General features: G+C 35.8%; 1 protein-coding gene across 5 annotated transcripts in view; it reads left to right on the top strand.

The window, feature by feature from the left end:
- Positions 1-24,555, top strand: part of INTS13 (integrator complex subunit 13) — a 33,129-nt gene that overhangs the window by 3,374 nt on the left and 5,200 nt on the right. The window contains exons 3-15 of one of the 5 annotated variants that reach the window (XM_033222604.1): positions 333-407; positions 6,054-6,256; positions 6,670-6,750; positions 9,130-9,220; positions 10,491-10,619; positions 12,274-12,358; positions 17,253-17,342; positions 17,529-17,636; positions 18,801-18,979; positions 20,391-20,561; positions 20,842-20,996; positions 21,296-21,526; positions 23,665-23,804. In XM_033222604.1, coding sequence (XP_033078495.1) covers positions 333-407; positions 6,054-6,256; positions 6,670-6,750; positions 9,130-9,220; positions 10,491-10,619; positions 12,274-12,358; positions 17,253-17,342; positions 17,529-17,636; positions 18,801-18,979; positions 20,391-20,561; positions 20,842-20,996; positions 21,296-21,526; positions 23,665-23,804 — 1,738 coding nt within the window. The remainder of the gene's footprint in view (positions 1-332; positions 408-6,053; positions 6,257-6,669; positions 6,751-9,129; positions 9,221-10,490; positions 10,620-12,273; positions 12,359-17,252; positions 17,343-17,528; positions 17,637-18,800; positions 18,980-20,390; positions 20,562-20,841; positions 20,997-21,295; positions 21,527-23,664; positions 23,805-24,555) is intronic. The other 4 variants (XM_033222605.1, XM_033222607.1, XM_033222608.1 and 1 more) reach the window with 4 other exon arrangements.

Genomic DNA, 24,555 nt, shown 5'->3' on the forward strand with positions numbered 1-24,555 from the left:
TTAACTTATTTTTCATAGCGTTTATCACTCTCTGAAATTATGTTGTTCATTTATTTGTTGGTAATCTTCCTGCAATGCCCTTTGTCCTGGTAGACTCCCCTCCCCTGACTTTCCCCACATTGTGAGTAACAGAACTTTTTTATTCATCACTCTATTCCCATATACTCAGTGCCAGCAATAACACCTGGCATGTACTACACATTCTGTGACTATAAAATGCGTGAATGAATGAATCAGTGAAACAGTGTTAGAAATTGCATGTTCCTTGAAAATATGTTGGTAATTGAGTGAAATTGGAGTTGAATACTAATTGTTTCTTTGGAATCTATTAGGTGAATTTTATTGTGAGTGACTCTGGAGCACATGTTTTAAATTCTTGGACTCAAGAAGACCAAAATTTACAGGAGGTATGGTTAGATTTTGAGATGTGGCCATTTGTAAAAATTATCTAAATGTAGTAATACTTTTAAAAAAAAAAGACCAATTTTTTAAATCACTCTAGGATTTGCATATAGTGTTAAAATGCCAAGTTATATGAGAAAACAGCTATCTCCGTTCTAGTCATTCCCTACACCCAGCACCCCCAAGCAAACTTCCATGTTTTAGCGGTTGTCATATTTACTTCCAGATTTCTAAATAACATGTTTTTATTCCTGTTTATTGAGTTTTCTGTTTATTTATCTACTTATTTATTTATTTATTTTTTATTTATTTTGAGACAGAGTCTTGCTGTCACCCAGACTGGGGTGCGTCGCGCCATCTCAGCTCACTGCAACCTCTGTCTCACAGGTTCAATAGATTCTCCTACCTAAGCCTCCCGAGTAGCTGAGACTACAGGCATGTGCCACCACGCCCAGCTAATTTTTGTATTTTTTAGTAGAAATAGGGTTTAGCCATGTTGGCCAGGCTGGTCTTGAACTCCTGACCTTCATGTGTCCAATGCCTGCCCCCTTCCCTTGTGTTCTCAATATGTCCGATTTCAAAGTTTCATGTTTGCATTATAACATCTACATAAAGTATTATTTACTGTTAAGCCAAGTAATATATATGGTTACTTCCTTATATAGCTTTTTGTTTATTCCTAGAATTATTTAGTATCTCCTTTTTGTCCCCTTCATGTGTTTTCTTTTCATAATATCCATTGCTGCTTTTCCTCATGCTTCTACAAAACCACTCAATATTGTGATCATAAATGTGTTAGATAATTCAGCTGTTTGGTTTTGTCCCCTGAGGAACTTCTTGGAGCACAGTCTTCTGCTCCAGTTTGAACTGGCTGCTTTCTAGGCCCACTGCACTGCTGTCATCCTTCTCTCCCTATTTTTCAGATCCCATTTTTTTTCCTCTCATTTTCTTTCTGTAATCTTTTGTTTTGGTAGAACATAACCTCTGGGATGCCTATAGTTTACCTTGCCCTTTGCTGATACTTTGGGTGTAGAAAATCCGTGTTGGAAATAACTTTTTCCTCAAAATTTTGAGGGCATTATATACTCCACAAAATTATATGTTTTATAGCCTCCAATGCTGAGAAACCTAACACATTTTTCTTTATAATTTCCCTCTGAAAGCTGTTAGAATCTCAGTGATGTGCCTTGGTGTTGATCTGTTCTCATCCATAGTGCTAGGCTTCATATTTTCCAGTACAGGGAAATTTCCCTGCATTGTTCTTTGATAATGTTCTTGTCTCTGTGTTCTGTGTCTTTCTGAAATATCCATGCTTGGAATGTTAGACCTCCTGCATTAAATTCCTTACTCTTTTTCTCACTGATCATCTCATTGTCAGTCATTCTGCTTTTTTAGAGCTTTTAACCCTTGTATAGAACTCTTTATTTGGTTGTACTTTTAATTTCCAAGAACTTTAACTTATACTCTAATTATGTCTATTTTTGGCATATCCTTTTCTTGTTTTATGGGTGTAATTTTACCTGCAGGTATTAACATTAGTTTATTTGAGGTTTTCTTTTGTTCCAAGTTCTTTTCATGTTGAGGCTTTTCTTAAATGCCTGTTGATACTTAGGTAGGCAGTCTTATTTAAAAGCAAGGCACTAAATGGCAGATTAGAAAATCTACACATTGTGGAGTAGATATTGCTGACTATACTTCATTGTAGTTTAAGCCGATTGTTTGCACTAGAGAACCTCCAAATATTGGAGTTGATAGATGGTCTCTCTGGGACTGTTCTTCTACTCTTTTATCTGTATGACAGCTTGGTTGTCAGCTCTCTGGGGGACAGGGGAGAGGGTAAGTTATACCATTGCCCCTGTAGCATTAGCCATATTCTGATGCACAGTAAGCCTCACAGTAAGCTACTGTATTGGACAGCACAGATAGAGAACATTTCCTTCATCACAGTAAGTTCTTTTGCTCTGTAGTGATTTAGTATCTTACCTTTACTCTCTCATGTGCTTTTGGTATCCATGTTTGATAGCTTTCAGTTTCAGTTCTTCCAAGGAGTGTGATTCTGTATCTTGCCGGGCAGGGGAGAGGTAGTCACTTACACAGGTAGGGTGTAAGTAAGATCTGGGAGTCAAGTTGTTCTTTGAACTGAATTCAAACTATTGACATTTTTAGTATCTTGCCTTACCCCGCTGTGTTTGGTAATTGGTGCCTCCAGTTCTTGAACTTCTCCTGGATTCTGCAGGGTATATTATTTTGCCTTTTACCTTCCACGGGCACTTAGATTTCTGCGTGTTCAGTCCTATTAAGTTCATCACCACTTCTTCATCCATTTTTATACATTCTTGTTGATGTCTATCTTGTTTGTTCTTGTCTCTTCCACTCACTTCATGCTTGTGGGTTTATGCTTTCTTTTCTGGTTTCTGTGTTGGTTTTGTTTGTTTGTTTTGAGACTGAGTTTCGCTCTTGTTGCCCAGGCTAGAGTGCAGTGGCGCGATCTCGGCTCACTGCAACCTCTGCCTCCTGGGTTCGAACAATTCTCCTGCCTCAGCCTCCTGAGTAGCTGGAATTACAGGCACCTGCCACCACGCCTGGCTAATTTTTGTATTTTTAGTAGAGATGAGGTTTCACCATGTTGGCCATGCTGGTCTTGAACTCCTGACCTCAGGTGATCCACCCGCCTCGGCCTCCCAAAGTGCTAGGATTACAGGTGTGAGCCACCACGACCAGCCCTGGTTTATGTTTTTTAAAAAGTAAAATCTTTTACTTCGATTTTAGTGGAGGAAGCAGAAACCAACTCATGCTCAACCAGTTAGGTTTATGTTTTAACATTGTCTAAAGATACTGAGTTACTAGTAGCTTATGTTCTTTGCTGTTGTTTAGTTGGATAGAAGACTTCAGTCTATGAGGTCCTTCACGATGAATATGAACAACATGAGAAATAAGGCTTTAGTGAAATAATTGAATACATTATTTGAATTATTTAATGTCAAAATTTTTTTGTGAATGGGTGCTATACAGTGGTAACAATCCCATCTGAGGTGTTTTTTTTTTTTATTACTATTTTTTGTTTTCTTTTTCTTTTCCTTTTTTTTTTTTTTTTTTGAGACGGAGTCTTGCTCGGTTGCCCAGGCTGGAGTGCAGTGGTGCAATCTCGGCTTACTGCAACATCCGCCTTCCTAGTTCAAGCGATTCTCCTGCCTCACTCTCCCGAGTAGCTGGGACTACAGGTGTGTGCCACCACGCCTGGCTAATTTTTTGTGTTTTTAGTAGAGATGAGGTTTCATCGTGTTAGCCAGGATGGTCTCGATCTCCTGACCTCAAGTGATCTGCCCGCCTCGGCCTCACAAAGTCCTGGGATTACAGGTATGAGCCACCACGCCTGGCCTCTTTTTCTTTTTTTTAATTTAATGTAGTTCTATTTTTCTCTGAGGTTAGTTTTAAATAGAACACTTTTAAAGAAAATGTGTTTTATCATACTATTTGGTCTTAAAATGTTTGTGATTAGTATAATATATGTAAACATAGCTAATTTTTCATTCTTTTGAGGGAATTCACTCAGTAGGCTTTGATTGGCTTGGCTTTGCACTAATATCATACAGAATGTTCTTAATATACTATTACCTGAAAAAACAATTTTAAGAATTCCATACATTTCCACTGTACTGTCTTTTTTAAATACTGTGAAAGAAATGTTTTACCTTTTTCAAGAGGTACTGTGAAAGAAGTGTGAAGGCTTTCTAGCAGTATATAAATAAAAATAAGTACAAATCTACGTAGATTTGTACCTACTGTACCTCTGTAGTGCAGTAAAAGTGTGCTTTTGATGGATAGGTATGCTGGTCATAAAGGAATTACTACTTTTTTCTGCTTTCGCAAGGTGAAAATACATGATATCCCATTCATTGCTTTTAAATTTTGAATGGAGGGGAAGACTCCACTTGTGAAAGCAACTATATAGCAAATCACTGGTGTTCAAGAATATGTAAAAGAATTTACATTTTGTATAAATTATGTATAATCTTGTCTATATTTAATGTTTAGCTTTAGTTATCCATGTCACACCTTTTCCCTATATTAAACCTTTCTATGTCTCTGTATCTGTCCTGTGCCAGTACCACACTATCTTGATTACCATTGTTTTGTATTAAGTTTTAAAATAGGAGGTGTGACTCTTCTTACCTTGTTCTTTTTGAAGATTGTTTTGGCCAGTCTGGGTCCCTTGCAATTCTGTATGAATTTTAGAATCACCTTATCAATTACTACAAAGAAGTTGGGGATTATGTTGACACTGTAGGTCAGTTTGGATAATATGACCATCTTAACAATATTAACTCTTCCAATCCATGAGCATGGTATGGTTTTTCATTTTTTAGATTTTTAATTTCTTTCCAACAATGTTTTGTTGTTTTCAGAGTATAAGTTTTATACTTCTTGTTAAATTTATTTCTAAGTATTTTATTTTTGATGCTGTTTTAAGTGGGATTTTAAAAAAGTTTAGTCTTCAGATTGTTATAAGTATATAGAAATACATTTGATTTTTGTGTATTAATCTTGTATACTACAGGTTTGCCGAAATTGTATATTAGTTATAATAGTTTTTTAGTGGATATCTTGGGATTTTGTAAATTCAGCATCATGTTCTCTGCAACATAGAAATAGGTTTACTTCTTTCTTTTCAATCTGGATTCTGTTCATCCTCTCTCTCTCCCTTCCTTCCTCTTCCCTCTCCTTCCTTCCTTCCCTTTTTCCTTTCTTCCTTCCTTTCTCTCTTTCTTCCTTTCTTTCTTCCCGTTCTTTCTCTCTCTCTCCTTCCTTCCTTTCTGTCTTTCTGTCTTTCTCTCTTTCTCTCTTTCTTGTCTCTCATCATCAACTAGGCCAGAGTTCAGAGGCTGAACTCCTGGACTCAAGCGATCCTTCTGCCTCAGCTTTCTAAGTAGCTAGGACTATGGGTGTACACCACCACACCTAGCTGATTTTTTTGTTTTGTTTTTTTTTTCTTTTCTTTTTGTAGAAATGGTGTCTTGCTTTGTTGCCTAACCTGGTCTTGAACTCTTGGCCTCAAGCAGTTTTCCTGCCTTGGCTTCCCCAAGTACTGGGATTACACGCATGAGCCACTGAGCTTGGCATGGATTTCTTTTATTTCTTTTTCTTTCCTATCGCCCTGGCTAGAGCTTCCAGTACAGTGTTGAATAGAAGTGATGAGAATAAACTTCTTTGTTACCGATGTGTAGAGAGAATTCATCCAATCTTTCACTGTTAAGTATGATGTTAGCAGTGGGTTTTTCATAGGTGTCCTTTGTCTTCTTGAGGAAGTTCCCTTCTGTTCCTAATTTTTTTAATTATGAAAAGGTCTTGGATCTTGTCAAGTGCTGTTTCTGTGTTTATTGAGATGATCGTGTGAGTTTTATTTTATTGATGTGTGATGTATTGTAATAATTGATATTTGTATATTAAATAAACTTTGCATTCCTAGAATAAATCCCACTTGTTCATGGTGTATAATTCTTCTTTGTGTGTTACTGGATTTGGCACTATTTTTTTAAGAATGTTCGTGTCCATATATGTAAGATACATTGGTGTGTAGTTTTCTTTCTTGTGATATTTTTATCTGAATTGCACATACTCTTGTCAACATAATTGTTTTCCCTTTTACTTAGCTAATGGCGGCATTAGCTGCTGTTGGGCCTCCTAATCCTCGGGCAGATCCAGAGTGCTGCAGTATTCTGCATGGTCTTGTTGCAGCAGTGGAAACTCTCTGCAAAATTACCGAATACCAACATGAGGCTCGTACTCTACTCATGGAGAATGCAGAACGTGTTGGAAATAGAGGACGAATAATCTGCATTACTAATGCAAAAAGGTGAGGTGTTGATTATAGCAATTCTTTCACTGCGGGAATTTTTAAATCCTATTGTAGTTTTTCAAAAAACTAGCGACAGCATGTTCACATGTTTACATTTAAGCATATTACAAGTGGCCTTTCTGATTTTTTTCTTTTTTTTTTTTGTTTTGCCTTTTAATATTGAGGCTGTGTTCCATTCTAAAATAAAGACTTATCTCATTGAAAACTGTTTAGATTGCCATCATGTAGATAAATTTAACATTTTTCCTCAATGGATTTTCAGCTAGTTGTTTAGTGGTATGACTGAGCACACTAAAGATAGTCCTTATTGAAGTAACTTTAATGTCTATAACACGATAATATAGCAGAAGAGTGTTTTGAACTTTTGCTGTTCATTCCTTTAAATTTGCTACATCTTTTTTATGCCGTAGTGATAGTCATGTGCGAATGCTTGAAGACTGTGTCCAGGAAACGATTCATGAACATAACAAGCTTGCTGCAAATTCAGATCAGTGAGTATAATTCATAAATGAAATAAATATGTTCACATTGATAGATATATGTTATAATTATTTCCAATAACTTAAAAGTGACTGGTAGCATTTCCCTGAATTCTCTACTGACTCAACAAATTAGTCAAAAAATGTATGTTTGATCAGAAACTTTTTTTTTCATTTTCCCTTTCACTTTAATATTTTACTTTTCTCCCACAAGAAAGGTGATCAAAGGAATAAAATAATACATAAATTTATAATGTGTATTTGTTTTGATGGTTTAGTCTCATAGTTGTGTTTCAGATTTGTAAAATGTGCTGGGTATAGTGGCTTATGCCTGTTATTCCAGCACTTTGGGGGGCTGAAGCAGGCAGATAACCTGAGCTCGGGAGTTGAAGACCAGCCTAGGCAACATGGCAAAATCCTGTCTGTACACTACGAAAAATACAAAAATTAGCCAGGCCTGGTGGCATATGCCTGTAGTCCCAGCTACTCAGGCCCCTGAAGCAGGAGAATTGCTTGAGCCTGGGAGGCGGAGGTTGCATTGAACCAAGACTATGCCACTACACTCCAGCCTGGGCAACTACACTCCAGAGCAAGACCATGTCTCAAAAAAAAAATAAGTAACATTTTCATTTTAATTTTTTAAAAATTGTAAAATATGCAAGTTGTTAGTGGCATTATTCAGTATGTACCACATCTAAACATAACAAGTAGTTCATTGTGTGATTTTTCAAAAAACTTTTTCTGTTTCTAAAAAGGAAAACAGTTTTTTTTTTCCTCTATACTCACACTAGTACTTTTGATCAAATGTGTGGGTTTTTCTTCCACACCAATTAATTCTCCAACTCTGTGGATACCAACTGTGTGTCCTACAATTCAATTGTGACACTCCTTGGAGTTAATACAGACCCCACTGATTAGTTATTGCAGACTCAGTTCCACAAGACTGTTACCCCACTTAGACACAAATCTCAACTAGTGGTTCCCCACACTTTCGTCTGACTTAGCTACAAATTAGATGTTTCCACAATCCCCTCCTCACATTCAATACTTTGTTCTGATGGGCTCATAGAACTCAGGGAAACATTTCAGTTTTCTGATTTATTATAAAGGATACAGATGAACAGCCACATGAAGAGGGTGAGGTTGGAAGGATCCCAAGTGCATCAGGTTCTGTCCCTGTGGAGAAGGGGTGTACCACGCTCCCAGCACATGGATGTGTTTACCAACCTAGAAGCTCTCTGAGTTCCATACTTAGGGATTTTTATGGAGGCTTTGTTTGGGTGTGATGGATTATTAACTCACTATCTAGCTTCTCTGCCCTTTCTGGAGGATAGCAGAGTGGGGCTGAATGCTGCTGAGCTTCTAATCATTGCTTGTTCTTTCTGGTGTCCAGACCCCATTGGGGAGCTGTCCAGGATCCCACTAAAGTTGCTTCAGTAGAAGAAAAGATGTTCCTGTCTCCCAGGAAATTCCAAGGAACTTAAGAGCTATGTGTCAAGAACTGGGGTCAGAAACCAAATACTAGAGCAAAAGATGCTCCTAGCGCCCCTGTCATTTAGGAAGTTACAAGGATTTCAGGAGCTCTGTGCTAGGAAGCATGAGCAGAGACCAATATGTATATTTCTGGTTGTGTCACAGCTAGTAAAGACATGTTTGGAACTATTGCAATGTGGACCTTTTTAGAGTGATTATTAATTTTCTTAGGTGCAGTCATAGTATTGTTATGAGTAGGATTGTTCTCACTAGGAGAAGCATGCTGAAATGTTTAGGACTGCACGTCAAGCCCTCTGCAACTTACTCTCAAATAGTTTAATTAAAAAGTGTGTATCTACTTAGTTATAGTATATAGAGAAAGCAAATATAGCTAACAGTGACTCTAGGTGAAGGACATATGGTTGTTCATTTAATAGTACTTTTCTTTCAACTTTCCTGTAGGTCTGGAAATTTCAAAATAAAAAGTTGGGGGAAATTTTTAGCATTACCAATCCTATATTCTTGGAATAACTAATTATAGCTAATGGTTAGTATTGCCTGATTTTATCCTTAAGAAACATTAGTATAAGGAAATTAATACAACATTTATTCATTTTCACTGTTGCAGTTATCTATTGAAAATTGTACTTAATTATAAGAGTTTTATCTTTATTTTATCCTTCAAACACAGCAAATTATTATTTTTTGCATTTAAATTAAATTTGTATACTCATTAAGTGTTCATACTGATACAGCAATTACATATACTGCCTATCTAATATTTAGCTTTTGGGTTAAGAGTAATATCTGATTGTAGCAATATGCTGTTTTAATACGTCAAGGTTTTAATAGTTCACCTGCCTGAATTCATTCCATACTATGTATTCTTATATTTTAAGTCAAAAATTTCTCTTTAAGTCTCATGCAGATTCAAAAATGTGAGTTGGTCTTGATCCATACCTACCCAGTTGGTGAAGACAGCCTTGTATCTGATCGTTCTAAAAAAGAGGTGAGTGTTGAAATAATGAAAGAAAAGACCATTGTGGTTAATAATAATAAATACTGAGAAGGGTTATTACTAAAATGATCCATTACCAATATTTTCTGCCAAGAAAATATTTTGAGTTTTCAAAGTAAACCTCTATGGCAAGACATCTAGGTTGGTTCTTTATGGTCTAATTGTAGATTTTAAAGTGTTTTCTATTCTGCCTGCCTCTTGATGTTTATCAAAAAGTGTTACAAACCATACATAGTTTGTATTGCTCCTAAAATTTTAATTACTTCAGTGATTATTTTTATTATATAAAAATATTTTTCCTTATTAGAAAAGCAATACACTCTTTAACAAAAATATATTCCAATAAAAAATTAATTTTACACATTCAGAGGGAAAAATCTTATTTTCCAACCTTAGTTTTACCTTTTAAATAAGTTTGAACAATTTTAAAGGAAAAGATGATCCTGTTGATTGTTAAATGGATCCACATCATAATATTCTCCATCAGTAATTTATGTTTAGAAATGTAGATATATTCTATATATCTGATTTTTCATTTTGCATTATTTAATATAAACATCGCGAGTATTACCTTAGTCCATGAATTTTTGTAGTTAAGTGGTATTTTTAGTCATTATTGCTATTATTGTGTTTTTAAGTAGTTTCCAGTGTAAGCCTCTTTTTTATTAACTTTTTTCTGCCTCTTTTGATAATGTGGCAATGTTAGTTTTATTTTATGATAATGAAAATTTATTTGTAATTAATATTATTGCCCTGGAATGAGTAAGATTTTGTGTTATCTTGTTGTACACTACTTCTAGCTGCCTTATTTATTGATGACAGAAAGAAATTTTTGTAGTGATTTCTACATTCTTTCTTTTAGTTTTATCTGCAGGGTTTTGTCCTCTCAACAAAATAAAATATTTTTTCTACAGTATCCTTCAGATCCATTTTGCATATAGATAAAAAGTAAAAATTATAAAGAAATATATTTAAATATTTCACTCTAAATTTCAGGAGGACAGGGATCATGTCTATTCACTGCTGTGTTCTATATATTCAGTTTCTGGTATCTAGCAAACTGATTAATACATATGTGGTGAGTGAATGAGTGCATGAAAATTTATCGCTAAAATAGTTGTCATGGTTAATTTATGGACTTTTTTTTTCCAACTTCTAAAAAGTTAAAAATACTTAATTTTAATGGATTTATAGTAAAATAGCAGTCGGTTACAATGAATTAATATTTTGTGGTTAATTTTTCTTGCATATTTTTCTGTAGTTGTCCCCAGTTTTAACCAGTGAAGTTCATAGTGTTCGTGCAGGACGGCATCTTGCTACCAAACTGAATATTTTAGTACAGCAACATTTTGACTTGGCTTCAACTACTATTACAAATATTCCAATGAAGGTAGGCAGATTTTTTCCTGCTGTTTTGAAAGCACTGCTTTGCTTTTTAAGTATTTGTTTGAGGCCAGGAGCGGTAGCTCATGCCTGTAATTCCAGCACTTTGGGAGGCTGAGATGGGAGGATTACTTGAGGCCAGGAGTTTGAGACTAGTCTAGTTGACATAGTAAGATCCCATCTCAATATAAAAAAATAAAAATAAAAAATTGTTGGACATGTATTATTTATTTTAATTGAACCTTTACCTTTTCTCCCCATATCATATTTTCTGTTTTGCTAGCCCACATTCAATGTCTTTGACCAGGTCAGTAAATACTGAAAAGCAACCGGAAAGGATCACAGAATAAAATGCTATATTTTTGTTTTCTAAAAAAACATGTTATGTGAGCTCTCTTAAAAAAAAAAAAACAAATGCTCTCATTGTTTTCATCAAAATACAATTTCTATTTTAGATTATTATTCTGTGATTCTTTCCCTGACAGCTGTGTTATTAGATTTTGCTTACTTTGTGTATTCTAGTGGATCTTTTATTCTCTATATTTTTGTTGTTGCCCACTCGGTATAAAGGTGTCTATAGCTAATAGGTCTAACTAGGGGAAAATAGCTCATAGTTTTAAATTAGTTTATTACTCTCTAACTGAAAGACTGTAGATGTGAGCCCTGTGATTTTACTGGTGGATTTTTTAAGGAACCTATTGCTACCTGTTCCTTTTCATCATATTAACGCTATCATTAAGTTGTTTTAGGGCTTACACAGTGGCTGGCCCATAGTAAGCTTCAAATGAGTTTTTACTGAGTGAAATTGAATTTAATTGTATTGATTATGTTTACAAATATAAAGTAGCCACTATATCTAAAAATTCCAATTTTTCTTACATTCCAGTTTCTATTTTCTGCCACTATATTATGAATAATAAATAGCATGAGAAATATAATCTTTTCATTATTTCTTAATGCCATTGGCTGGTTTTTCACTACAAAGTTTAGGCTTACCCTGTAGAACCTTTTGGATGTAGAAGCAAATAACATAATAGGTACACTTTAATATATATAATGTCACATGTTATAAGAAAAATACTCTGATAGCTTGTCTGTTAATTTTGATCATATTTGTGTGCTACTGGTGTGACTCTTCTCTTTGTGTTTTTTGGTAAATAGATAATGTTGAAATTCCTATTTCCTATTACTGAAAACAAGTTACTAAACTTGTTTGTTAGTTTGTATTTTATATAATTGATATTTGCTAATTCACTGTAGGTATTTAAAGATGCTATTTCCTCTTTTTAACAATGATTTCACTTTAAATTTATGTAAATTATTTCAATTACATTATATTTGCATATTAAAAATATTGGCAAGACAATGCATTTGGAGTAAAAAAAATTCAAAATTTCTGAATTAGTCATCTTTGTTAATTCTGACATAATGTAAAAAAGTCATTAAATACTGTATTACCTGTATATGGCCAGTTGTTTTTTAATGGAGTTTATGTTGCATGGAAAATTTGCATCTTTAAATAGATTATCCCATTATTTTAGCTAATTATTATTGAATGTATTTGACCTCATTTTAAACAAAAAGCAAAATGAATAATTAATAACTTTATTATTTTGAAAGCAAAACCATGTTTTTTTAAATGTTTGAAATTTTGCTTCAAGGAAGAGCAGCATGCTAACACATCTGCCAATTACGATGTGGAGCTACTTCATCACAAAGATGCACATGTAGATTTCCTGAAAAGTGGTAAGAGACATTTGAAAGTATTACGTTGTATGATCTAACATATGAAAGCATATTACAGTGGCCCCCATATCCTCAGGGAAGACATTCCAAGAACCCCAGTGGATGCCTGAAACCTCAGATGGTCTCGAACCCTATACTGTATGTACTGGTTTCTCCTATACATACATACCTATGATAAAGTGTAATTTATAAATTAGGCAAAGCAGGAGGAGATCAAGAACAATAAGAATAAAATAGAAAAATTTTAGCAATATATTATAATAAAAGTTACATGAATGTAGTCTCTTGGTCTCCCTCTTTCTCAAAATATCTTATTGTACTGTACTCATCCTTCTTGGGATGATGTGACATGATAAAATACCTACATGATGAGATAAACTGAGATGAATGATATAGGTATTGTGACATAGCGTTAGGCTACTATGGACCTTGAACACAAGCATCATGATACCTCGACCATAGATCTGATAACCAAGAAGGCTCCTGATGGGCTCGTAGCGTTTATAGCATGGATATGCTGGAAAAGGAATGATTCACATTCCAGGCAGGACAGAGTGGCCTAGTATCAGACGTCATCTTGCTACTCAGAATAGCATGCAGTGTAAAACTTATGAATTGTTTATTTCTGGACTTTTGTATTTAATATTTTTGGGCTGCAGGCTGGGCGTAGTGGCTCACACCTGTAATCCTACCACTTTGGGAGGCCAAGGTGGGCAGATCACTTGAGGTCAGGAGTTTGAAACCAGCTTGGCCAACATGGCAAAGGCCCATGTCTACTAAAAATTAAAAAATTAGCTGGGTGTGCTGGCGCATACCTGTAGTCCCAGTTACTTGTGACGCTGAGGCAGGAGAATCTCTTGAACCTGGGAGGTGGAGGTTGCAGTGAGCCGAGATCATGCCACTGCACCGCAGCCTAGGCAACAGGGTGAGACTCCATCTCAAAAAATACATGTATATCTTGGGACTGCAGTTGACCACAGGTAATGAAACCATGAAAAGCGACACAGCAAACTTGAGGGACTACTGTAACAGCTTTGAGAAGTTCTTCAGTACAAACCAGACTGACTATAGTTCATCCCTGTGCAAACTTATCTGTCAGTATCACCTATTAATGGCCATGGAACTAGTGTCCTGTGGAATTTACTTCAGAAAAGACAGGGCTAATACAACAAATACTGAGAAAGATAGCCATGGCTTTCTCAAACTCATTACAGTTTCATTTGCAGGAAACAACCTTGAGGAAGGGAAAAGAATAGGAGCAAACTCGAAAGAGTGATAGACTTTCAACTTGGCCTAGAAATTAAATTTTGAAATTTAAGTTAGTTTTTTTTCCTCTAAAAATTATTTCAGTCCATAGATCTCATCTCCCAAACTGATTTCTGCAACTGTATTGGCTTGGTTTAGGGGAGAAGACTCTGGAGTTAGGAGATAAGTTTTAGCTAAAGCTTTGCCACCAACTGGCAAGTCCCATATGTTTCTAGATGTATGTTTGCATGCTTATGAATTAAAGATGCTGGATTAGATGAGCTATAGTATTCCATTCAATTCTAAAATACAATGAAAATTGTAAGACTTTGAAGGTCATTTTAAAAGCCTTTAAGCTTTGACATTTGGTTAAATTCTTTAGAATGTTTTCCAGTAAATTGATGCTGCCAGAGAAATGGTTGACTTTGATTACGTTGTATGCATCTTCTGAAGCATAATCATGAGCCATTCGTGACATTTGTTACATATCTGAGGAATCTTAGAATAAACCTAATGAGTTGCTAACATGAAAGAAACTATTATGATACAGGGATATATAAACATTTAACAAAGGAATATAGAGAACTTGTTTTTGAAAATATATTACATGGAAATTGCTATGAACCTGTGATGCCTGTGATGTTATATCAATTTTTAAAATGTTATTTTAAAAACTCACAAAAATGGGCCAGGCATGGTGGTTCATGCCTGTAATCCCAGCACTTTGGGAGGCTGAGGCAGGAGGATCACGAGGTCAAGAGATCACCCTGGTCAACATGGTGAAACCCTGTCTCTACTAGAAAATACAAAAAATTAGCTGGGCATGGTGGCGCACACCTGTAGTCCCAGCTACTCGGGAGGCTGAGGCAGGGGAATCGCTTGAACCTGGGAGGCAGAGGTTGCAGTGAGCTGAGATTGCACCACTGCACTCCAGCCTGGTGACAGAGTGAGACTCTGTCTCCAAAAAAAAAAAAAAAAAAACTTACAAAAATGTCAAAAATATCCTTTGTAACACAAAATAGTTCTTTAAAATAGTTGTTGACTTGGCCTGTAGTTATATGCATTACATGTGGACACTATGTGTCAAATTTATTTTAACAATAGGAACAGAGCACTGTGGGAGCACACAGGAGGCTGCCTGTGGTGCCAGTAAGAGTTAGGCAAGTTTTACTGAGGTGGTAACAGTGTAGCTGGGTCTTGGTGAGTAGGCTTATACTTTAGCCCAGATACCTTCCCTAAGTTCCAGATCTTTTTTTTTTGTTTTTTTTGTTTTTTTTTTTTGAGACAGTCTCACTCTCTCCCAGGCTGGAGTGCAGTGGCACGATCTTGGCTCACTGCAAGCTCTGCCTCCCAGGTTCACGCCATTTTCCTGCCTCAGCCTCCCGAGTAGTTGGAACTACAGGCATCCACCACCACGCCTGGCTAATATTTTGTATTTTTAGTAGAGACAGGATTTCACTGTGTTAACCAGGATGATCTCGATCTCCTGACCTCGTGATTCGCCTGCCTTGGCCTCCCAAAGTGCTGGCATTACAGGCATGAGTCACGGCACCCGGCCCCTAAATTCCAGATCTTTATATTCTGCTGCCTAATTGTATCTCTTAGATGTCTCTCAGGCACCTACATCTCAACATGCCCAAAACAACTTAGGAGCTTTGCCACCTGAACTAGTCTCCTTTTTCAGTGAATGGCCCTGTTTATTCATTTATATAAGGCGGAAACCTCAGAATCACTTCTGAGGCATCTAATCCATCATCACATTTTCTTGATTTCATCTACTAATATTTCTCACGTACATCAAAATCTCCATCTCAGCTACCAATAACATTTCCCTAATCCAGCCTTTCATTTTCTTACCTGTTATCTCACAGTAGCCTCCTAAATGGCCTGTTCCTATCTACTCTTTACCCTCCAGCTACAGTAACTTTCAGAATGCTAATCCTGACCATGTTCTCATGACCTTAAACCTGCCCCCTGCCCATGCTTTTCTGTTGCCCTTAGGAAAAGACAGAGCTGTTTAAACGTCTTACAAGGCCCTTCATTGTCTGCCCCCCTCCCCCTTTTTATTCTCATCTCAGAACATACTAATCTTCTCTGTTTCAGCCACACAGATCTAATATTTTTAATGCTTCCTCCTGCCACAGTATCTTGGTATCTACTGTTCTTTTGCCTGAATAGTCTTTCCTCTATTTCTTTTTTTTTTTGAGACGGAGTCTCACTTTGTTGCTCAGACTGGAGTACAGTAGTGTGATCATAGCTTACTGCAGCATCGACCTCTTGGGCTACAAGCAGTCCTTCCACCTCAGCCTCCAGAGTAGCTGGAACTGCAGGTGCAAACCACAAAGCCTGGCTAATTTTTGTATTTTTTTCATAGAGACAGGGTCTCACTATGTTGCCCAGGCTGGTTTTCTGACCCCCTAGCAATCCTCCCACTTAGGACTCATAAAGTGCTGAGATTTTAGATGTGAGGCACTGCGTCTGGTCCGTTTCTTTAGTTAATTTCTACTCATCCCCTTATAACTCAGACCAGTCTTCACTTCTCAAGGAAACTTCCCCTGGTGTCTTGGAATTTGACAAATCTCCCTCTTTAGTCACTCATAGCACTGTAGATATTTCCTGCAAAGCCTTGTCAGCTTTATGGTTGCACATTTGTTTATTATTATTAGATTAATATCTCCTTATGTATTTACTTTCCAGATCCCTTGGTTTGTGTTTCTTCTAACTAAACTTACTAGAATTCAGTATAGGTATGCATTTTAGATTCCTTAATCTTTTTCTGAGTACTTAACCATGTCATTTTATCATTTAATAGTGTGGGCAGGGAAGAGCAGTTGTAGATGCTTGAAATTTTTTAAATTTTCGCTATTGACTTTCAGTGCAGTGACCTAAATGATTGGTTTAATAACGAATGTGGAGGAAAATTACTATTTATTTTAATTATAGATAATATCTATACTCTATTTGGTATTTGTCCAGAGGACCTGATAAAAAGATGTTGTCTCAGAGATATTTTCTCTTACAGAGTTTAAACTCATTTGGAAATCTTGGTAAACAATTTGAAGCTTGTGATCTACTTGATAATGTTAGTGTTTCTCTGACATTTTTTTCATTGTTGTTTTTAAATGAACTTTTAATTTTAGAGTAGTTTCAGATTTACAAAATAATTGTGAGGACAGTACAGAGTTCCCCTTACTCCATACCCAGTTTGCTCTATTACTATTTTTTGCTTTTATTATTACTTTTTTTTTTTTTATTTTTTTGAGGTGGAGTATCACTCTGTTGCCCAGGCTGGAGTGCTGTGTCGCAATCTCGGCTCACTGCGACCTCTGCTGCCCGGGTTCAAGTGATTCTTCTGCCTCAGCCTCCCAAATAGCTGGGATTACAGGCACCTGCTGCCACGCCTGGCACATTTTTGTAGTTTTAGTAGGGACAGGGTTTCATCATCTTGACCAGGCTGGTCTTGAACTCCTGACCTCATGATCCACCTGTCTCAGCCTCCCAAAGTGCTGGGATTACAGGCGTGAGCCATCATGCCCAACTGCTTTTATTATTTTTTAAATTAACACATAATTGTACATATTTATGGAATACAGTGTGATGTTTTGATACATGTATACAATGTGTAATGTCTCTTGACATATTTTTAAAGGTGATTCACACCTAGGTGGTGGCAGTCGAGAAGGCCCGTTTAAAGAAACGATAACATTAAAGTGGTGTACTCCAAGGACAAATAACATTGGTAGGTATTTAAGAATAACTGAAAAAGACTAAATCAAAAGGTTCTTCAGGTATTATGTGGGGGTCAATTAATTGATTCTGTTTTGCATTTTCGTTTTTCATTGTTTCAGGACTGAATGAATTCAGTGAACAAGTTTTTTTTTTTCTTTTAATTGTGAGAATATTTCTTTATATTCTTTCAAATCAGTGTTTTCTTCTATTTCAGAATTACACTATTGTACTGGAGCTTATCGGATTTCACCTGTAGACGTAAATAGTAGACCTTCCTCCTGCCTTACTAATTTTCTTCTAAATGGTAACTTTCATCATTTAATGGTTTTGCCTGAAATTATTTATATTATTTGAATTATTTATATTATTATTAAATTACTGAGTGAAATTATTAAGAGTAAGAACCCTGGAAAGCTATTTTCGTCACTATAGCTTTGCCATTTATTTGTGAAAGCTGTTTTAAACTTATGTAATTCGAAATGCCCTTTAACAGTTTTTACTAACATTTAAAAGATGACTTTAGGTTTGGCTTTCAGGCTATTTTATCTAAGCAAGTTTTATTTAATAAAATTGTGAGTATTTCTATTTTAAAAATTTGACCTTTAGAGTCTAAATTGATTTGTTTTAGAAGCTACAATTAGAAAATAGATTAAAAAAATAAAATAGAAGCTGGAATAATGTAGACCATTTATCTTGGCCCATTGAATTTTAAATCAAAGCAAAGTTGGACTTACTTGAACACGATACCTTTATCATAAATAAATATTATGTTTTTAATATTATACCATATGATTCTTACCTATGACCTTAAATCTGTGGTTTCATTGTGTGAAATTTTTTTTACAAGTCTAAATTATTGGATTCCAAATTAAAAGCTTCTCTGGTAATTCTTATGATCATCTCAGGTTTTGGAACTAGTGATCTAAAGAGTCAGTCTGTCTTTATCATAAGGTTATGTCATTGTTAATTAAGCATAATTTGATTATCAGACTAGGTGAAATTCAGATTAACATTTGGACATGTAGAATAGAAAGTAGTTATGATTACAGTGTGGATGAGGAACTGTCGTGTAAGTGAACTGGGACTGTGCCTTCTCCCCAAATGTTCTGTCGCATTAATAACCTGAGGATTATGGAGCAGTTGTCTCACTTTTCTTCTTGAGGTCCAGGAGAAAAATTCAATATGTACATGTAAATTGGATGAACCATATAGCCAAATGTATTATTTCAGAGACCACTATAGTTGTTGTGTGAAACTGTATAACTATATAACCTTGGAGTAACTAAGATATAGTTAAGGCTAGAATTCAGATTTTTAGGCATGGAAGAGTAGATACACTAAATTAGCAATGCAGGTTAAAATACGGGGATCAATAAATAAAATGAAAAAATCTAGATGTAAATCTCAAGGAAATAAATGAGAGCCCGTTTGAGTTTCATTACTGATAACGTAATCTTATTTTTGACAGGTCGTTCTGTTTTACTGGAACAACCACGAAAATCAGGTTCTAAAGTCATTAGTCATATGCTTAGTAGCCATGGAGGAGAGATTTTTTTGCACGTCCTTAGCAGTTCTCGATCCATTCTAGAAGATCCGCCTTCAATTAGTGAAGGATGTGGAGGAAGAGTTACAGACTACCGGATTACAGTAAGACTCTAATATCTATAAATTTTAAGTTTTGAATGTGTCGTCATTCAGCAAGCAGTTATCAAGTGCTCGTTAAATGCTAAGATCTGTGGAAAAAAAGAGATTTGGAAGAAGTTGATTATTATTTTAATTAGGTGAATTTCCTGCAATATTTGCTCAATAATTCTATTTATCATTGTTTAATCTTATTTTATATTCAGTGTATAGTGAGATGTATCTGAATTGCAATGACATGCTGGAATTGTAGGAAATAAATTGATTTGAACTAATATTTTAGGTGAAACTTAATTTCTAGTAATTTAAATGGCAAACAGAAACCTGGAATATTTGGATTGCTGCTACTTTGAAATAACATAAACTTTCGTATTATTGGGAAGAACATAAAGGGAAATATATGTCCCTTTTTGGTAGAAATTCTGTTCTAATTTTGATTTTTTATTCTCCCTCCTCTCTTTCCTATTTGGTATTTCATAGCTGTTTACTTCTTGAGGTGGTTGTAAAAACTAAGTGTGATATATGTATATGAATATACTTTGTAAACCACAAAGTGTTATATACTGTAAGTAACTTTTTAATTAGGATTTTTTTAAAAAAATAATATTTAAATAAGGAGAAGCCTAATCAACATTTATTGTAGAAAATTTAGAGAATATAGGTGTCTTAAAAAAACACCCACACCTGTAAATTACCTATAATTTCATCATTCACAGATAATTATTGTTAACATGTTTATGTTATGTCAAGGTAGTTTGTTTGTTTTGAGACAGAATTTTGCTCTTGTTGCCCAGGTTAGAGTGCAGTGGTGCAATCTTGGCTCACTGCAACCTCCGCCTCCTGGGTTCAAGTGATTCTCTTGCCTCAGCTTCCTGAGTAGATAAGATTATAGCTGCCTGCCACCACGCCCAGCTAATTTTTGTATTTTTAGTAAAGATGGGGTTTCACCATGTTGGCCAGGCTAGTCTCAAACTCCTGACCTTAGGTGATCCACCTGTCTCAGCCTCCCAAAGTGTTGGGATTACAGGTGTGAGCCACCGTGCCCAGGCTCAAGGTAGTTTTTAAATAAGCAAATGAGTCTTCTAATATGATTAACTGACTCTTTTATCTATATGTGATAGAAAAGTTAAATTACAGAAGGGGGAAAAAAGTGTTTCTTGGTTTTTACAAAAGGTGGGGAAAACATACCATGAATGCATTTATGTTTGAGGCTTTCTTCATTTTCATCGTATAAAGGCTGATAGGTTTCAAGTTCAGAAAGGATTAAAAAAAGTAGTGGAGTTGAGGGATACTGTTAGAAAAAATGTTTTGTTGCACATCACAGGACAGAAGACATCAGGGAAACAGACTAGTACATGTAATCCATACTGAAACATTAGACATAGTTTCTAATTTTATCTTATTTGGTTATCATTAGGATTTTGGTGAATTTATGAGGGAAAACAGATTAACTCCTTTTCTAGACCCCAGATATAAAATCGATGGAAGTCTTGAGGTCCCTTTGGAACGAGCAAAAGATCAATTAGAAAAACACACCCGTTACTGGCCTATGATCATTTCACAAACCACCATTTTTAACATGCAAGCGGTAAGTGTTAAGTAGCTTCAACTTTTCTTATAGATTAGTTATATATTCTTTATAGAAACAAATTAGAAAATTTGTAATTTATACCATTTCTTAAGCAAAGAGTGAAATATATGAGCTTGCTAAAGTTAAAGAATTAATAATTAAAAATTGAAGTGATAGTTATAGATTCCTTCACCATGATAGTCTTTAAAATCCTTTCAAAAATCAAGTTCTGCCTAGATGTTTTGATATTTATTTTTCAAGACAGATTTTCTTTTTTCTTTAAAAAAATATCTAACAGGTAGTTCCATTAGCCAGTGTTATTGTGAAAGAATCTCTGACAGAAGAAGATGTGTTAAACTGTCAAAAAACAATATACAACTTAGTTGATATGGAAAGAAAAAATGATCCTCTACCTATTTCCACAGTTGGTACAAGAGGAAAGGGCCCTAAAAGGTAGATTTTTTTTCTTATTTTCTTTATAGATCATATTTACTTGATACATACTGTTTTTCTCAAGATAACTTACTCTATATGTAAATTTTATTTGAGGACTTGTGTGTATGTATATATATATATATGTTTGAGATGAAATAATACAAAATCATAGAAATTGATATATTATAGCTTAGAATTTCACTGTTAACTACCAAGTAAGAGGAAGGAAGTCCACATTTCATTATTTCTTTTTACTTTACCAGTAGAAAGTGACACTTCAATATTATTTAAAGAGTATTTCCAAATCTTTACTGCAGAGATGAACAATACCGTATCATGTGGAATGAATTAGAAACCCTTGTCAGAGCCCATATCAACAACTCAGAGAAACATCAAAGAGTCTTGGAATGTCTGATGGCATGCAGGAGCAAACCCCCAGAAGAAGAAGAACGAAAGAAACGAGGAAGAAAGAGGGAAGACAAAGAGGACAAGTCAGAGAAAGCAGTGAAAGATTATGAACAGGAAAAGTCTTGGCAAGACTCGGAGAGGTGACTTCTTGGCACTGACATAGCACCACAGTGCCTTTTGTTATATCACATTCTGCATAGAGCATTTTCATACATTCTAACCTGATTTAATAGTAGTTCATTTAATACATGTTTGTTCATTTTCATTACTGTAATTTTATCATTCTTAAAATCTAAAGGATCTTTCTTGGGCATAAAAAAGTGTGAATTTTTACTGTTGGGGCAAAGTTAGTGTTAGTTTTTCTAATTAACTTCTGAAAATCATAATGCATGATGTTTAGTATCAGTATGTGCTTTATGTGTTGTGAACCTCACAGATGTAATTTATGCCTCTGTTCACTAAATATTTATTGAATGCTTAGGATGTGCCAGGCATTTGGCACAAGATCCCTACCCTTGAAGAACATACAGTGTGATGGTAGAGACAGACAATTAAATTAGTGATTGCAGGCTGGGCGCAGTGGCTCACACCTGTAATCCTAGGACTTTGGGAGACCAAGGCGGGTGGATCAGTTGAGGCCAGGAGTTTGAGACCAGCCTGGCCAACACGGCAAAATCCAGTCTCTACTTAAAAAAAATACCAAAATTAGCTGGGTGTGGGAGCACATGCCTGTAGTCTCAGCTACTCAGGTGGCTTAGGCACGAGAATCGCTTGAACCTGGGAGGCAGAGGTTGCTGTGAGCCGAGATCACTCCACTGCACTCCAGCCTGCAATAGAGTAAGACTCTGTCAAAAAAAAAAAAATAGTGATTGCAGCAAAGTGTGGAAGGTGCTATTTTAAAAATAGGCATAGGATGGCCTTGGAAGCACAGAAAAGCATACAGTCTATTCTGAAAATGTTCCTTAATAGTATACTCTTTTCCTTTAGTTTTTGATTTATATTATGATGTCAAAGTTAAATCTGAAAAAAACATAAAAGTAATAAAGGCTTATAAATAGAAATAGCGTTATCAGCTGGCTATATCCTCTATCCTCTTGCCAGAAATCAGACCAACACCAGGTAACTTTTTTTTAATTAATTAATTTTTATTTATTTTTTTGAGACAGAGTCTCACTCTATTACCCCAGCTGGAATGCAGTGGCATGATCTCGATTCACTGCAGCCTCTGCCTCCTGGGTTCAAGTGATTCTCATGCCTCAGCCTCTCACGTAGCTGGGTTTATAGGTGTACACCACCATGCCTAGCCAATTTTTTGTATTTGTGGTAGAGATGGAGTTTCACCATGTTGCCTAGGCTGGTCTCGATCTCCTGACCTCAGGAGATCTGCCCACCTTGGCTTCCCCAAGTGCTTGGGATTACAGGCATGAGCCACTGCAACTGACCAAAAACACATCTTTTTATGATGGAAAATTTCAAACATATGTAGCAATAGAACAGATAGTTACTCATCATCTACTTTCAATGATTAACAATTCATGGCAGATCTCATTTCATATATATCTTCATCCACTACCTTCACCACTACCCCCATAGGAATACTTTGAAGCTAATTCTGGAAATCCTATAATTTTATCCATTAATAATAGAATACTTTTATTCTCTTTGACTTTAGAAGCTCATGTTTTCCTTAGGGCTACTGAGCTTCTGAAACAAAACTGGCTCACCGTAAGAGGGAAAAAGTACTATCATTCAGATCCCACTGGGCTTCAAGTACACTCTTGTGTATTTTGCAAGTGTTTTTGTTCTCTGATGAAACTCTATAAAAGCTTAGAGTTAAGTTTCTGATTTGTAGAACATAAATACATCTGCACAATACATAGACTAGAGAATAAATGGGGATAAACTTATTAAACTTACTTGTAATTTGAAATTCAGTATTTTGTTCATATCTTTAAAAATCAAAATTGTGCAATTTCTTCTGAAGATCACATCATTTCCTACCTTGTAAATTTTAATTTAAGTATTCTTTTTATATATATTTTACAGCTAATTCCTGAATTGTTACATTATTATTCTGAAGGAAAAGGGAAACTTGTATTTAATTGATTAATTTCTGTTACCTGGTTTTAGATTGAAGTTTTTGATTAGTCCCTAGGTTTATTTTATGAGATTAACCATCTTCTATAAAGGTTGATATGCAAAGATAGTTTAATTATTAGACCATTTTTAGACTTCTAAAAATTTAAACTTTACATTTCATTATTTGTCCCTCTAAAAGATTAAAAGGAATCTTAGAGCGTGGAAAAGAAGACTTGGCTGAAGCTGAGATTATAAAAGATTCGCCTGATTCCCCAGAACCTCCAAACAAAAAACCCCTTGTTGAAATGGATGAAACTCCACAAGTGGAAAAATCAAAAGGTAAGGTACAGCTGTGGTAACTAGCTTTATAAACAGTTTTCCAGGCTGGGTGTGGTGACTCACCCCTGTAATCCCAGCACTTTGGGAGGCCGAGGCAGGCAGATCACCTGAGGTCAGAAGTTTAAGACCAGCCTGGCCAGCATGGTGAAACCCCACCTCTACTAAAAATATAAAAATTAGCTGGGCATGGTGGCACACACCTGTAATCCCAGCTACTCAGGAGGCTGAGGCAGGAGAATCACTTGCACCTAGGAGGCAGAGGTTGCAGTGAGCCAAGATCGCACCATTGCACTTCAGCCTGGGCAACAGAGCAAGACTCTGTCTCAGAAAAAAAAAAAAAAGTTTTCCAATGAAGCTCTGTTTTGTACAGTGTTATTTAATATTGTTGTGTGTATGTGAGGAAGAGTTCTTAGGTATTCATGGATGCTGTTTAGGAGATTCTGTCTTTACAGCCTGTATTAGTCCAGTCTCATGCTGCTAATAAAGACATACCTGAGACTGGGTAATTTTTAAAGGAAAGAGGTTTAACTGACTCACAGTTCCAGCATGGCTGGGAGGCCTCAGAAAACTTACAGTCATGGCAGAAGGAGAAGCAAACACGTCCTCCTTCACGTGGCGGCAGCAAGGAGAAGGGCAGAGCAAAGGCAGAGGAAGCCCCTTATAAAACCATCAGATCTAGTGAGAACTCGCTCACTGTCACAAGAACAGCATGGAAATTTGGGTGGGCACACAGCCAAACCATATCACAGCC

This window comes from Trachypithecus francoisi, unplaced genomic scaffold (assembly GCF_009764315.1).
Source record: "Trachypithecus francoisi isolate TF-2019V2 unplaced genomic scaffold, Tfra_2.0 Lachesis_group11, whole genome shotgun sequence".
Classification (NCBI taxonomy): domain Eukaryota; kingdom Metazoa; phylum Chordata; class Mammalia; order Primates; family Cercopithecidae; genus Trachypithecus; species Trachypithecus francoisi.